Source organism: Rattus rattus, chromosome 3 (genome assembly GCF_011064425.1).
Source record: "Rattus rattus isolate New Zealand chromosome 3, Rrattus_CSIRO_v1, whole genome shotgun sequence".
Classification (NCBI taxonomy): domain Eukaryota; kingdom Metazoa; phylum Chordata; class Mammalia; order Rodentia; family Muridae; genus Rattus; species Rattus rattus.
The window spans coordinates 18688100-18699538 of record NC_046156.1 but is presented as its reverse complement, the minus strand read 5'-3'; the positions used below and the strand labels follow the sequence as shown (position 1 = coordinate 18699538).

Genomic DNA, 11439 nt, shown 5'->3' with positions numbered 1-11439 from the left:
TGCAACCAGTATTTTAGCACATGATGGGTTACATCCCTCCACAGCTTAGACATAGTGTGGGGCAAAGGAAACCAAAGAAGCAGTGAGCTGTAGGAAGTAATTAAAGTAGCAAAAATGGTTCACTTTTTTCCTCAGCCTCTGTAAGTGAGTGCACTGGTCAAGTGTGTTGCTCAGAGTTTCTTCTAGGGGGCAGTAGTGCCCTGGAATTTTGCCAACCATTCTTTCTATTTAAATCTTCTTCTTTACTTCTTAGGTCTTCTTCAAAGAAGCAAATTCTAAGAATATAAAATGTGTTAACCATGCTATTGAGGGCCACAGTGACGTCAGAAACGGTAATATCCTATCACAGTTATTAAGTGGACAGATGGTAGAGAACACTTAAAAAGAAAGAAAATATAGTAATACAGACCAGAAAAAGAAAATATCATAAAAGATCTTAAAAGACACAAGGGAAAAACAAACAAACAAACAAAAACAAACAAACAAACAAAAAAGGGTACAGGACGTTGAGGTGGGAGTGGGTGGGTGGGAGTGGAAGCATCCTCCTAGAAGCAAGGGGAGGGGAGAGGAAGTATGGGAGGGGCAGAAAGGGGATAACATTTGAAATGTAAACACATAAAATATCCAAGAAAAATAAAATTTTAAAAATAAGCACTCCTTTTATGGAGTCCATGTTTTTAATTTTCAACTTAATAGTAACTAAAGTCAATATTATAAGCATTAACATTTGTTTATAAAATAAAAACTTAAGACTTTTTAAAATATGCGACCTAAAAACTTTTAGAGGAGGTAAAAATAAACTTAGCTCTAGCCTGTAGCTTTCATGATTACCTTGATTTTCAAGAACATTTATTTGTGAATTTTAATTTGAATGAAGATTTTGAGTTTGCAAAATAAATGCAAAAACAAATCAGATGTTAATTCATAATTCCCAACTCTTCTATGGATTTCTTTCTAATAGAGATGCTAGGCACATAAATTGTAGTATCAGATTATAAAGAAGAAATTTTATTTCTTATGCCACTTTGATACATTCAGTCACAGGCCCCAAATTCTAGGGTTGGAAGACTCAGGAGAACAAAGTCATGTTATTCTGGTCATCAGCAGAGGACTAATGGTGGCTTAACTAGCAACTTCTAAAGTTAATTAACATTATTTTCTTTTCTCTTATTGTCATCATGAGGTGGAAGGAGGAAACTTTGCCTTCATTTTCTCTTCATAATAATTTCTTCTGATTCTTAGTTCATGGCATTTCAGAAATATAGTAGAACTAAAAAGAGGGCGAAAATGCTATCCAGAATCTCGACCTCCTAAAATAGCCTCACTTTTATAACATTGAAAGGAGGCCTTGCTTAATTGTCGTGATTTTGTAAAATATATGATTCTGATATTTTCTCTTTTCTCTGAGGAGGAGAAAATAATAGACAGAATGGGAGAAATTAATGTTGAGTTATATATAACTTCTAATTTGTGCAGAGTTCTTACTCATCACTCCTGATTGCCAAACCTCAGAGCTAAGAAAAAATTATATTTCCACTAATCATAAGGATGAGAGCCTGATATTATTTATCAAGAACATATTCACTCTTTAACAGCTTTCTTTAATTAACATTTGGTGAAAAGTGCAATTATTGCTGGAAACATGTAAACACTCATACTGTTCTTTTCTCATATAGCCTTGCCTGTTACTGTAAAGTTTTTCATTTGCTGTGGATGCAAGCAGTAGCACTTTTAAGGCAAATCCAGAAAAGCCTTCGTCAGCTCACCCACTGGTCGTGAAATGAACACTTGTCACAAAGGCATGGATGGCTGCTTCCATAATCACTATCTTCTCTTTTATTGGTATTTTTCTTAATTAGCCAAGATATCTGCCACTGGCCTTATGAAAGTGCTCATCTGCTTTCCTTTAATTTGAAGAAGATTAAAAGTGAGAATTGGCATTGATTAAATGCACAGAATTTATAGGGATTTTAATTGCAAAAAAAATACTTCAGAAGGACATGCAAAGTGTTCCTTAGTTCTGTTTCCCAATGAAGATGGTATCAAACAATGAGCAGAAGAAGAAAGAAGAAAAAGGAAGAGGAGAAAGGAGGAGGAGGAGGAGGAGGAGGAGGAGGAGGAGGAGGAGGAGAGAAGAAGAAGAAGAAGAAGAAGAAGAAGAAGAAGAAGAAGAAGAAGAAGAAGAAGAAGAAGAAGAAGAAGAAGAAGAAGAAGAAGAAGAAGAAGAAGAAGAAGAAGAAGAAGAAGAAGAAAAACAACTTTTTTTTTTTTTTTTTTTTTTTTTTTTTCAGAGCTGGGGACCTAACCCAGGGCCTTGCGCTTCCTAGGCAAGTGCTCTACCGCTGAGCTAAATCCCCAACCCAGAAAACGACTTTTAACTGTTGCACTGATGTCTGAAATTTAGATTTGTCTTTGAAAATACAGATGAGTTTGGGAAGACAGTAATATAAGTCTGAAACCTTGTCATTGAGATTAACCAATTCAATTAATATCCTCACACATTGTATTCTACACATGTGATGCCTAACTTTAAGGTGAATATGGGATACATAGTTGATGTCTAAACGGTTTCTGTAAGTTTCACATTTTGTGACTAATTATCCTGCTTAGATCTTGATGCCAAAAGGGCTATCGTGCATGGTCTCCTCTGCCGTGATTGCTGTTCAGTCCTCTACACTGGGCTTTTAAAGGAAGCTCTATCTTCGCAGCGCAGGCTCCATGTGACAAGATTGAATTGGCACACTTTCGCTGTATAGCTCTTGTGTTCCTGGCAGCACAAGCCTGGCAGAGCCCTCTGAGAGAAGTCTCAGCTGTCATTCAGTGACCCATTAACACAACTGTTCCATCCTGCAGTGTCAATTTTTTTTTCATTCTTATGGATATAATGCTCCCAGGGGACTGCAGATACCTGCAGGAATGAGAGAGAACAGCAGATTCAGGCTAACTATCAAAGGCAGTGCAAGCAACACTGCCAGAGCACAAATTCCAACAGATGAGTTCTAAATGCAGTAAAAGAGGCCTATTATGACGGCCGGCTTTTGGAATGTGTTAAGAGGGTCGGTCCAGCTTTAAGAACTATGGTAAATTTTTAGCACACCATTTTCTTGGCTCTGTCTGAAAATCAAAAGTATCCAATATGAGACTTGCAATGAAGAAGGGGGATGCTTTGAACCTGTATTAGGGTATTATGGGTGAGAATTTAGAACTGAATAGCAGCAATGGATACACAACAGAGCACACATCCAGGAGGATTGCTTACTGATCTAAAGGTAACAGGTTCTTTAAATAAGGGTGTATTAAAAATGAAGATTATCAAAGATCCTTATAGCCCTGTGACAGTTAAGGCTTCTTCTATGTCAAGACTGAACTGGAATCAGAGACATAAGAAAACACAACTGCTCTCTAGAGGTCCAAACTAGCTTATTGTTTCATGGGCAAGTTCTTAGAAGCTATGTTTATGGTTAATATATGAAGAAGAATTGAGAGAACTTGACTCTAGGGCTGGTGAGATAGCTCATTAGGTCAAAGTCTAGTGGGCAGAGTTTAATATTCAGAACTTAAGTTAAAGTGGGAGGAGACAAGTGGTTCCCCAGCTTGGTAAACCAGGCCATAGTAAAGTCTCCAAAGGAGAGTGCTCCATGAGTAGGATGAAAGGTTTATTTGGGGTCTGTCAAAGACATATTTGGGGGTGTGAGGAGAGCAAAATGTCAGAAAAATAGTGTTTATGTGCAGGATGGGACATTGGAGCTGATACAGGATATGCAGATGGACTAGAAACTGGATGCCTTGGCCTAAGGTAGTTGACCTTTTGAGAAATTAAGGTGGTTCTTGTTGAACAGAAACCCTGCCTGAGGGGGTCTGTTTTAATGGGGAACAGAAAATTGCCTTCTGTTTACCCAGCCAAAGTCCTTCTGTTTAGGATACTGTTTCTCGTTCTCCTGGGTTTTGTCTGTTTTGTTAGTTTTGTTTTATAATGTTTTATGTTTGTTTGTTTTATTATGTTTGCTTTAATGCTAACAAAGTTTTCCTCCTTGCACATGAGCTGCACACACACACACATCACAGGTCTATATTTCTTAGTAATATTAATTTTTTATTAATTTCAAACAAGTAAATGAGAATCTTTGGAAGTCTATTGGAGATATTTTTCAGTACATGAAAATCCATGTTCACCTTAGTGGTAACAGAAGTATAAACAAAAATTAAAAAATATATATATATTAAAAATGCCCCAAATAAACAAATAGCAACAATAAACACCAAGGCATAATTCAGACTGTCACAAAGGGTAGAGAGGCCTGAATGGCTGAAAAATTTGTAATAGACGCTGCATGTCAATCCTGCATTCAAAGTTCCCATATAAGACAAAGCTTTAGTGCCCTCAGGCACTTGCTACCTCAAGATTGTGACAAAGTGGGAGGATGAAAGTTGCGTTGTTTTCAGGAATATTAACTATTGTTTTCAACATTTTAGTGGCAATGTTATCTTGAAAAGTTAGCATTTAAACAGTTTAAACTACAGATAATTTGTAAATTTATTTTTCATTAGATAAAAAAATACTATAGGAGGGAGTAAACTTACCAAACGTATTTTAGAGATCAAAAACAAAACCAGAGGAATGGAAGCAGTGAGAAAAGCTTTGACCTATCTACTAGGACCTTTAAATAAGTCACAAATGAATTATTATTCAAACCATTTCCTCATTAGAAAACAGTAAGTCCTCTACTACACTGGGACAATATATGAACACTTAGAAGTCCACGGTCGAGTTTTGAGTGTTTCTGTATTTGTACATATTTTTCAGTAAATCGGATGTTGGTAATTTTTTCTCTTAAAAACGAAAAGGTAGAAGAATGATGTCATTTTGCTCTCTCCCTCCCTCCTGCCTGCTCTTTCTCCTCCTCCTCCTCTCCCCCTCCTCCCCACTGCCCCTCCTTTTGAACCCAAAGAGGCCCCAAACTGGTTGAGAACAGGATTAAAGTCCGGTTCCCACATATTTTCATGCCTACTGTTTGATATTACAGGTTTATAGTTTAGATGTGCTGGGATGGACCCAAAGGCTAAGTACGGTAGGCTATGTCCTCATCCTGCCAGGACTTTTTCTGAGTTGTACAGGGAAAAGACACTCGGTTGCTGTGGGTGGCAATTACTGATGGGATGAAAATGTTAGAGAACCTCACTTTAAGGTTGGAAGGATGGGAGGAGCAGGCCTAGTGGGCGTGGCTTCTGACTTGCTGACATAGACAACGGGATTGTGTCGCGCTATTGTTGCGTCAGAGGAGCTCGGCCGCCATTTTGAAAGTCTCTGGGTGGTCGTTGGAAGCCGCTACGGTCGTGCCTCACGTTTCTCCATGAGGGAAATGCTGGCCACTGTGCTGTCTCAAGTATTTTCAGGAATGGTCCAGAAGTCAACTCTCAGAGGACTGCTGTCATCTCTTAAGTTCTCCAACGACGCCACCTGTGACATCAAGAAATGCGACTTGTACCTGTTGGAAGAAGGCCCCCCCACCTCCACCGTGCTCACCAGAGAGGAGGCCCTGAAATACTACCGGAACATGCAGGTAATTCGGCGCATGGAGTTGAAGGCCGACCAGCTGTATAAGCAGAAATTCATCCGTGGTTTCTGTCACCTGTGTGATGGGCAGGAAGCCTGCAATGTGGGGCTGGAGGCAGGGATAAATCCCACAGACCACATCATCACGTCCTACAGAGCTCATGGCTTGTGCTACACGAGGGGACTGTCAGTGAAGTCCATTCTCGCAGAGCTGACTGGACGCAAAGGAGGCTGTGCTAAAGGCAAGGGAGGCTCTATGCACATGTACGCCAAGAACTTCTATGGGGGCAATGGCATTGTTGGGGCACAGGTACCCCTGGGAGCTGGTGTGGCTTTAGCCTGTAAATACCTGAAGAATGGTCAGATCTGCTTGGCTTTGTATGGCGATGGTGCGGCTAACCAAGGGCAGGTATTTGAAGCTTACAATATGTCAGCCTTGTGGAAATTACCCTGTGTTTTCATCTGTGAGAATAACCGCTATGGAATGGGAACAGCTATTGAGAGATCAACAGCCAGTACTGATTACCACAAGAAAGGCTTTGTTATCCCTGGACTGAGGGTGAATGGGATGGATATTCTCAGTGTTCGTGAGGCGACCAAGTTTGCAGCTGATCACTGCAGATCCGGAAAGGGGCCCATTCTGATGGAGTTGCAGACATACCGTTATCATGGACACAGTATGAGCGATCCAGGGGTCAGTTATCGTACACGAGAAGAAGTTCAGAACGTGAGGAGTAAGAGTGATCCAATAATGCTTCTCCGAGAGAGAATGATAAGCAACAACCTCAGCAGTGTTGAAGAATTGAAAGAAATTGATGCAGATGTGAAGAAAGAAGTCGAGGAAGCAGCTCAGTTTGCTACAACTGATCCAGAACCACCTCTGGAAGATTTAGCCAATTACCTCTACCACCAAAATCCACCATTTGAAGTCCGTGGTGCACATAAATGGCTGAAGTTTAAGTCTGTCAGTTAGAGATTTGTTAAAATTCTTCAGTGGGACATTTATGGTGAACTTTAGGACATTTTTCAACATTGCTAATGAAGAAAAAATAAAACAGCTTTACAGACAAAAGTCTTATAAGCATTTATAAAGATACATTCTTGGGTTCTTAAAGGAATTAGAAGATAAAAATTTGTTTAGAGATGTTCCACTTTCTGTTTTAACATTGTATTGCAAATAGTATGAGTATTTTTTAGAATATTTTAAATATAAAATTATAATAAGAAAAACAGGTTAAATTCCCCAATTTGTCATAATAGTTTCATTTGAATTTTAGTTTTGAAATAAACACTTAAAAGAAGTAGATTTTTGATTCTTGCTTCTTGTTGGATGAGTTTGTCGAAAATCTTATGAAAAATTAGGAGGTGCTCCCCCATCCCAGTACCTGATCATAGTCCCCTTTTGCCCTCCCTGTCCCATCTCTCACCCAGATCCCTCCCTCTTAAGTGGGATTCAGGCATCCATACTTGGGCCCTTCAGTTTACCTTCTTGAGTTCTGGACATTGTATCCTGGGTATTCTGTACCTTTTTGGCTAATAGTCATGCATGTCCTTTTGGATCTTAAGTTATCTCACTGAGCATTATATTTTCTATTTCCATCCTTTTGCCTGCAAAAGGAGTGAAGCCTTGAGGGCCATCAGAAAGAATGGAAGCAAGCAACCTTGGGAGGTAGGAGGTGAGGAGATTCTCTAGAAAGTACAAGAGACCTGGTTAGTAAGAGTCACTTATAACTCAGAAGGAGGGACCTTAGATGAAATGCCCAACAGTAGGAAAAGGGTACTCCCTTTCCACCTCCAGTAGAAGGTCAGGGAGGGCATCAAGTGGAGGGATAGGGTTGGCATCCCACAGTAAAAAATTCTGACCCAGTATTGTTGTCTAAAAATTTCAAGTACAAAAATGAAGAAAATGAGAGAAAGTGATTCAGTAACTGAACTTGGAATCCATCTCAAGGGGAGACTTCAAGACCTGACATTATTACTGGTGCTATGGTATCCTTACAGACAGGAGCCTAACAAGGCTGTCCTCTGAGAGGCCTGACAAGCAGCTGACTGAGATGGATCCAGATACTTACACCCACCCACTGTACTGAAGTCAGGACCCTCTCTGGTTGAATTAGGGAAAGGCTGGAAAAAGCTGAGGAGGAGGGCGAGCAACACCATAGGAAGACCAGCAGTTTCAACTAACCTGAATATAATATATAGATTCTGCCAGATCTGGCCTCCGTGAGAGAAGAAGCTCCTCATCCTAGAGAAACCTGAAGCCCCAGGAAGTGGGGAGGCCTGGTGAGTTGGAAGCTTGGGGTGGAGACATCCTCTTGGAGATTGCGGGTTGGGGGGTCGGAAGAGGTAGTGTCAGAGGGCAGACCAGGAGGGGGGTGGTATTGACTGGAGTGTTAAAAAAGATTAAAGATAAGGATGAGTTCAAGTCACCTCTCCTGCTAAACCACTTGTAACACCAATAATGAGTGGTATAGTAGGCTTGCACATATGGTATGGGCTATGAAGTGTGTTAGCACTGATTACAGAAAAAAATTAACAGGGCAAAGGCAGGAGTAGGGAATACAAAGGACAATGTTTTGTTGTTGCTGGTTTTCATTGCACTTTATTTTGTTTATAAAATTCGTAGTATACTGACTGGCATAAATGTAAATGAAAAAAATTTAGGAGGAATTTTATTTCCATTAATCTTCATAAAGATGTTATTCTTGCTTTACAATCTTTTATGCTGTATGTGTTCTAGATTTGAGAAAGCAGCACTGGGGGATTTTTGACTGACAAATAAACACTTCTCCCTCTCAAAGTCAAGAGAGTAGAATCGAGATGACATTAATGCACTTAATTCAACTCTACTTTTTTGAGTTGAATTAAAATGTGAAATTAAAGAGATGGCAATACACTCAATTCAGATCTACTTTCTCCTAAAGATGAAGTACATATTGCAAATTGCTATGCTGTTGAATAGCATCTTACAATAGCATCCCAGTTACCATAATTCCCTCACAGGCAGCATGCACAGAGGCCAATCTCTCAGATAGTCCTGTCAGTAGACAGTGCTAATCTCGAGAATCTGGTTTCCAAGAACTTTAATGGAGAACCAAAAGCTCAGGGGCTTGTCTGTTTAATATTTGCACACAAACATATAGGCACTGTCTCTATATCCTTCCCAAAACAAGAGCTCAAAATTCTAAATTTACAGAGGTAAACATGCTTATTTGCTTTTATTTTTGCATTCATTGTTTTTACCTTGAGGGTGCATGCCACACTGTGCATGGTCAGAGGAGAACTTGGTGGAGTTCATTCCATCATACAGATTATGAAGATCAGGCTTGGCGACAAGGGCCATTACCTGCTGAGTCATCTCACTCTCCCAAGGATATGTTTATAAATGAGTGGTATCACTTGCTCATGTGATTTGGGAAGAATACTGTAGCTATTCAGAGATTATAGAATCTGATCTCTGTAGTTAGAAAAAAAGATTTTTCAAAAATATTCAAAGGGAATAATAACAGTTTTCTAATGACAACATATTTTAATTTTTACTGGTTATTTTATTTATTTACATTTCAAATATTCCCTTCCTGATTTCCCTATCCCTTCCCCTCTCCCCGCTGCTTTTAAGAGGGTGCTCCCCTACCCAAGAACCCACTCCAGCCTCACAACCTTAGCATACTCCTATGCTGGGGTATTGAGCTTCCACAGGACTAAGGGCTTCCCCTCCCATTGATGCCAGATAAGGCCACCCTCTGCTACATATGCATCTGGAGCCATGGGTCTCTCCATGTGTACTCTTTGGTTAGTGGTTTAGTCCCTGGGAGCTCTGGGGATAGGAGCAGGTCTGATTGGTTGATGTTGTTTTTATGAGGTTGCAAACCCTTTCAGCTCCTTCAGTCCTTCCCCTAACTTTTCCACTGGGGTCTGCATGCTCAGATGGTTGGCTGCAATCATCCGCATCTGTATTGGTAAAGCTCTGGCAGAGCCTCTCAGGATACAACTATACTAGGTTCCTGTCAGCAAGCACTTCTTGGCATCAGCAATAGTGTCTGGGTTTGTTGTCTGCAGATGGTATGGATCCCTAGGAGGTGCAGTTTCTGGATGGCCTTTTCTTCAGTCTCTGCTCCATTCTTTGTACCTGTATTTCCTTTAGACCGGAGCAATTCTGGGTTAATATATTGAGATGGATGGGTGGCCTCCATCCTCAACCAGGGGCCATGCCCAACCGATAAATTTAGTCTCTACAGGTTCTATCTCACCATTGCTGGGTGTTTTGGCTAATGCCATCCCTGTTGGTTCCTGAGAACCTCTTTAATACACCAGTATTTCCATGTTTGCAGGGATAATAATCATATTAATTCATTATCAATTAAATAAATTCTACCCTAGCCTATAAGGTCAAACATTGTCCCTTAAATAAATCTAGCACTAATTATGCTAGACTTTAAATCCAGAATGTGTAGAAATCGGACAGTTGGCATCAATTCTGACTAAACTACTATCTTGTTTGTGCTATTTTATCTATAATTTATAGTTTTTGAAAAATTATAAAAAAAATTATAAAAAATAAAATGCTGTCTTTTACCCTGCTAGGTCTGGCACTGTAGTGCCCCAAGATATCTGCTGGATATCTTGCGAGAAGCACATATTCCAATTCCGTGGAGGCTCAGCCTAGCTGCCCCACACTCCTTTACACTTAAATCTGCACATGAAAGAACACGCAACACAATAACCTTTGACCCAATTGATAAAATATAATTGCCCACCTAAACAAACAAAGCCCAGTACCATCCATCCCTTAAGGACATTAATAACAACCTGTAAATACACAGAGCAGAATCTTCACGTCACCTTCCATGTTGTCTACTGGCTACTCTTGCCCCCCCCCTTTCCATTCCTGTCTCCTCCTCTTCCTTCAAAGATCTCTCCTTCGCCCATCCTTCCTTCTCATCCAATGATAGGCCTCCTTCTATCCTGTTCCTGCCCTCACCAGTATTTTACAATTTAAATGGGGAGAAGGTTCTGGTGAAGTCACCTGAGTCCTGAGTACATGACTAGGCAGCCATCCTTGGGGCAGTAGAATTAGCATCAAAATACAGATAACTCTAGGGCAAACCACAACATATAGTGATCTAGATTAGGAATAAGAATAATTCTATTCTTGTAATAGGGTGAGAAAAAAGTGAGAAATTAATCTGTATGATATTCTAGGATTGTGTGTTTATATTTAGAGGTGCAGAATTAGAGGATACATAGATACAAATGACAAGGCACAATATCAGTAAAATTAAACTGAAAATTTGTGAGTTAGTCTTCAAAAATTTATGTATAATTTATATGATAAAAATGACCCTTCTAAGAATATACAATGTAGCAATTTATTTTATTTATGTAGTAATGCAACCTTAATACTATATGATTTCAGGATATATTAATTGTCCCAGAGAGAAAAAGAATATCCATTTAATGCTTAAATTTTCTTAGGAAACCATCTATTTTCTGTTTTTAGTTAGTAGATTTTTCTTTCTCTTGTATTTCAGAGGTCACTTCCCATTTCATGGTAGAATGTTGAGTGGCTTGATTTGATACAAGTCTTTTACAGGTCATCACAGCTGCTGTGAGCTCTAGGACAATGAACTTGTCCTTTCTAGAAGATGCTGGCTTTATTATTTGTGTGTGTGTGTGTGTGTGTGTGTGTGTGTGTGTGTGTGTGTGTGTGTGTATGTATGCATGCATGCATGCATGAGAGAGAGAGAGAGAGAGAGAGAGTTATATATCCTAGGTAGGATGACTTCCTTTTTAATTTTTAAAATAAATTAAAATTTTAATTATTGAGAGCCCCATACATTTATATAATGATATTGATAATATCCACTCACTAACTGCTACCTTCT

At 39.5% G+C, this 11439-nt stretch overlaps 1 protein-coding gene across 2 annotated transcripts; it reads left to right on the top strand.

The window, feature by feature from the left end:
• The first annotated feature begins 5311 nt into the window (after nt 1-5311).
• Nucleotides 5312-6858, top strand: Pdha2 (pyruvate dehydrogenase E1 subunit alpha 2). 2 transcript variants are annotated; one of them, XM_032896609.1, is made up of 2 exons: nt 5352-5880; nt 5959-6527. In XM_032896609.1, exons 1-2 carry the CDS (start codon nt 5352-5354, stop codon nt 6525-6527), a joined length of 1098 nt encoding a protein of 365 aa, XP_032752500.1. The 2 variants fall into 2 exon arrangements, with proteins under 2 accessions (XP_032752499.1, XP_032752500.1); XM_032896608.1 differs by having other exon boundaries at nt 5312-6858.
• Nucleotides 6859-11439: the final 4581 nt, after the last annotated feature.